Raw genomic sequence first — 3,905 nt, 5'->3', positions numbered from 1 at the left:
CCCACTGCCAGTCTTGTTACTAGTCTTTTTGGAGGTCATGATTTTTTGGGATGGCGTAGAGAGGTTCTTATGGCTTTAACTTCCAAAAATAAAGATTGTTTTGTTGATGGTACTCTTGTTAAGCCACCTAAAACTGATAAGAAATACAGTCAGTGGGTCCGTTGTGATTTCATGGTCAGACAATGGATTCTAAATTCATTGGTTCAATCAATTAAGGATAGTTTGAAATATGTGAATTCTGCGAGAGAGTTATGGTCTGAATTGCTTGAGAGGTATGGACAAGCAAAGTGCTTTAGAGGTCTATCAGTTAAAGAAGGAATTAGAAGGAATTTCTCAGGATAATTCGTCTTTAGTGGATTATTATGGCAAGATGAAGAATCTTTGGGAAACTTTGGATGGATTGGATCCTATACCACTTTGTTCTTGTGGAAAGATTGATCAATGCACGTGTTCTTTGCTTAAAAAGATCATTGAAAGAGAGAACACTGCAAAATTAATACAGTTTTTGATGGGGTTAAATGGGGGCTATGACACTGTCAGATCTCAAATCTTGTCCATGGACCCTTTGCCTAGCATCAATAAAGCTTTAGGATTTCTGCAAAACATCGAGAGACAAAAGCAAATTACTGAGTCTGTCAATACTATGAATGAAGCTAGTGCATATGCAAGTCATACGATCCAAGAACACAAGAAGACTGCTGGTTATTCTGGGAATCCACCTGTTTCTGATAAATTTTGTGATCATTGTGAAAAGAGTGGGCACACAAGGGCTACATGTTTTGGTTTGAACAAATGTCCACATTGCAACAAGTTTGGTCATAATCCATTAAATTGCTTTGTCATTAAAGGATTTCCCAATGACAAAGCGAAGGGCAAGGCCAAAGCTGTTAATTCCAAATCTGGTTCTTCTATTCCAGTTACTAAAACTGTGCATAATAATTCCAAGAACACTGCCAATGCTGCTGATGTTATTAGCTTTAATTCACCATTGGATGATGAAGTCTTGGTGGCTTCTGGGAGTTCTGCAAATACTTCTAATGCTCAGGCTTCTGGTTTATCTTCTGATGAGTTGAATGGTCTTATTACTTCTGTTATTGATCAGGTCCTGCAAAGGATATCTGATCAGCAACAACCTGGTTTGTCTTCTTCTCAGTTTGCAGGTATTGTCTCAAATCCATCTGTTTCATCAGTACATAAATCTTTTGTTTTGAATGATTGGATAGTTGATACTGGGGCTTCAGATCACATGACATTTGACTTAACTATTCTTACTGATGTGGTGAACCTTAAAGTTCCTATCAAAGTTGGTTTACCAGATGGGACAGTTAAATTATTTTATAAGACTGGTACGGTTAACTTGACTGATGAGATCAGGTTACTCAATGTCTTTTATATACCATACTTTAAACAAAACCTGATGTCTGTCAGGAAGTTGATTGACCATAATGCTTTGTCTGTTGTGTTCAATTCTGCTGCTTGTATGTTTCAGGACCATTCAAGTAAACGTGTGGTTGCTACAGGACAAAGAGTAGCTGATCTCTATAGATTTTATAATAAGAATTCAGTAATGCATAGGAATATTTCCAATTTGGTTCAGCAACTACTAGAAAATAAACTGTCAACTGACAACAATAGCAAAATATGTTCAGCAGCTATAGCTAATTCATTACCTTTATTACATAATAGACTGGGTCATTTGTCTGTAAATAAACTCAGATATGTTCCTGGTATTCAGAAAGAAATAAAGCATGATTTCAATTGTGAAACTTGTATTCTTGCCAAACATCATAGACTTCCATTAATTTCCTATTTGCACTAAGAGAGCTTATGCTTGTTTTGACATGTTGCATATTGATGTTTGGGGCCCTTATAAAATTCCATCTATTTCTGGAGCAAAATATTTTCTCACTATTCTGGATGACTACTCCAGAAATACTAGACCTGGCAAACAGATCAGGTCGTGTCGTGTTCGTGTTCGTGTCAACTTTAAACGGGTCATCACTACCCCAACCCTAACCCGACCCAATTATATAAACGGGTCATTTGTCTCAACCCTAACCCAACCCATTTAATTTTTCTATAACCCAACCCGACTTGTTTAACCCATTTATCTTTTAGCAGGTCATGTTTAACCCAATTATCTTTTAGTGGGTCATTTTTAACCCATTTAACCCGTCTAACCCAATAAACTAATAAAATAAAGTAAGCTTTATAAGCCTATTATCCCACAAATGAGGAATGAAAATACTTATTTTTAAGTTGTTTGGGTGGATTATTGATTCAACCCAAATATATCATAACACTTTTAAATAAGCGGGTTATTCGTGTCGGGTTCGTGTCAAAGAGCTCAACCCTAACCCGACCCATTTAAGTTTCGTGTCGTGTCCGTGTCAACCCAATTACTTAAATGGGTCACAACGTCTTAACCCTAACCCGCTAACTTCGTGTCGGGTTCGTGTCGTGTTTTCGGGTCGTGTTAATAATTGCCACCTCTAAGAAATACTTGGACTATATTGTTTCAAAATAAAGATCAGGTGCCTGGTTTGTTTAGGGATTTTTTAGCTTATGTTTTTACTCAGTTCAATAAGACTGTTAAAACTGTGAGATCAGACAATGGCACAGAATTCTTACAACAATATTGTTCTGAACTCTTTAAATCTAAGGGCATTGTGCATCAAACTAGCATTGTAGGGACTCCTCAGCAGAATGGGAGGGTAGAAAGGAAACATAGACACCTTCTTGAGACTGCTAGGGCTCTTAAAATCCAGGGTAATTTGCCAATCAAGTTTTTGGGTGACTGCATTTTAACAGCAACATATTTAATAAACCTCATGCCTTCCCCAATAATTGATAATAATACACCATTCAAACTCATTTTTGGAGTTGATCCTCTTTATGATAACTTGAGAGTTTTTGGTTGTGTGTGTTTTGCCACAATGCCACCCACTTTTTCAGACAAGTTTGGGGATAGGGCAAGAAAATGTGTTTTTATAGGATACCCTCATAATCAGAAGGGATATAGATTATATGATGTTGCTTTGCATAAGATATTTGTCAGTAGAGATGTTATTTTCAAAGAACAGGAGTTTTATTACTTAAACAAGCATAATGAAGACTTCAATATTACATCCACAATTCTGGTGAATCCAGCTTCTTCTACACAATTATTATTAAATCAGACTGAAGAGCAGTCTATTACACAAGAGGATACCCTATCACCTGGGGATACACTTATCAATCCCTCATCAGAAGTACAACATGAAGCTGCTCCTATTATTCCTGCTGAGGCACCAATTAGGACTTCATCCAGGCCAAGGCAACTTAGTACATGGCTAAGGGATTATCACTGCACACAAAAGCTCCCTGCACAAAATAAGAGCTCTGCAAATTCTGTAGCTTTCCAGACTACAGTTATATCTCAATTGCAGGACTATGATCCTGACTATGTGGCATCTCTTGCCTCTGTGTTAAGAGAACATGAGCCATATAGATATTCTGAGGCTCAGCAAGACCCTAGATGGGTTAAAGCAATGCAAGATAAGATTCAAGCATTAGAATAGAATGTGTGGACAAGGCCCTCGGGAACTGGCTCGCAAAAACAGGGGGCTCGGTTTATGCGTGGGCTGCTTGTGAGGGGGTTTGGGACGAGAATTTGGGCTGCTTGTGAGGGGGTTCGAATATGGGTTGATGGGTATTGGTCTAGGTGGGTTAGTGTACTCGAGATTCGTGCCAATTCGCAAAGGAAACGGGCTTAAAAACCGAGCTAAAATCGAGCTTAAAACACACGGTTAAAAAACGAGTTCTTCGCTTTTAAAATCGATTTTTCAAATCAATAACCCATTAAAATAAATGACTCTTCAAATCAAATATACTCATAAAATGATTTTTCAAATCAAATACTTATT

General features: G+C 37.6%; 1 protein-coding gene across 1 annotated transcript; it reads left to right on the top strand.

Moving 5' to 3' along the window:
• The first annotated feature begins 370 nt into the window (after positions 1-370).
• Positions 371-3,560, top strand: LOC141637261 (uncharacterized). Its single transcript, XM_074446826.1, has 2 exons — positions 371-1,769; positions 2,530-3,560. Exons 1-2 carry the CDS (start codon positions 371-373, stop codon positions 3,558-3,560), a joined length of 2,430 nt encoding a protein of 809 aa, XP_074302927.1.
• Positions 3,561-3,905: the final 345 nt, after the last annotated feature.

This window comes from Silene latifolia, chromosome 2 (genome assembly GCF_048544455.1).
Source record: "Silene latifolia isolate original U9 population chromosome 2, ASM4854445v1, whole genome shotgun sequence".
In the NCBI taxonomy this organism is placed as follows: domain Eukaryota; kingdom Viridiplantae; phylum Streptophyta; class Magnoliopsida; order Caryophyllales; family Caryophyllaceae; genus Silene; species Silene latifolia.
This window is presented reverse-complemented; position numbering and strand designations above follow the sequence as displayed.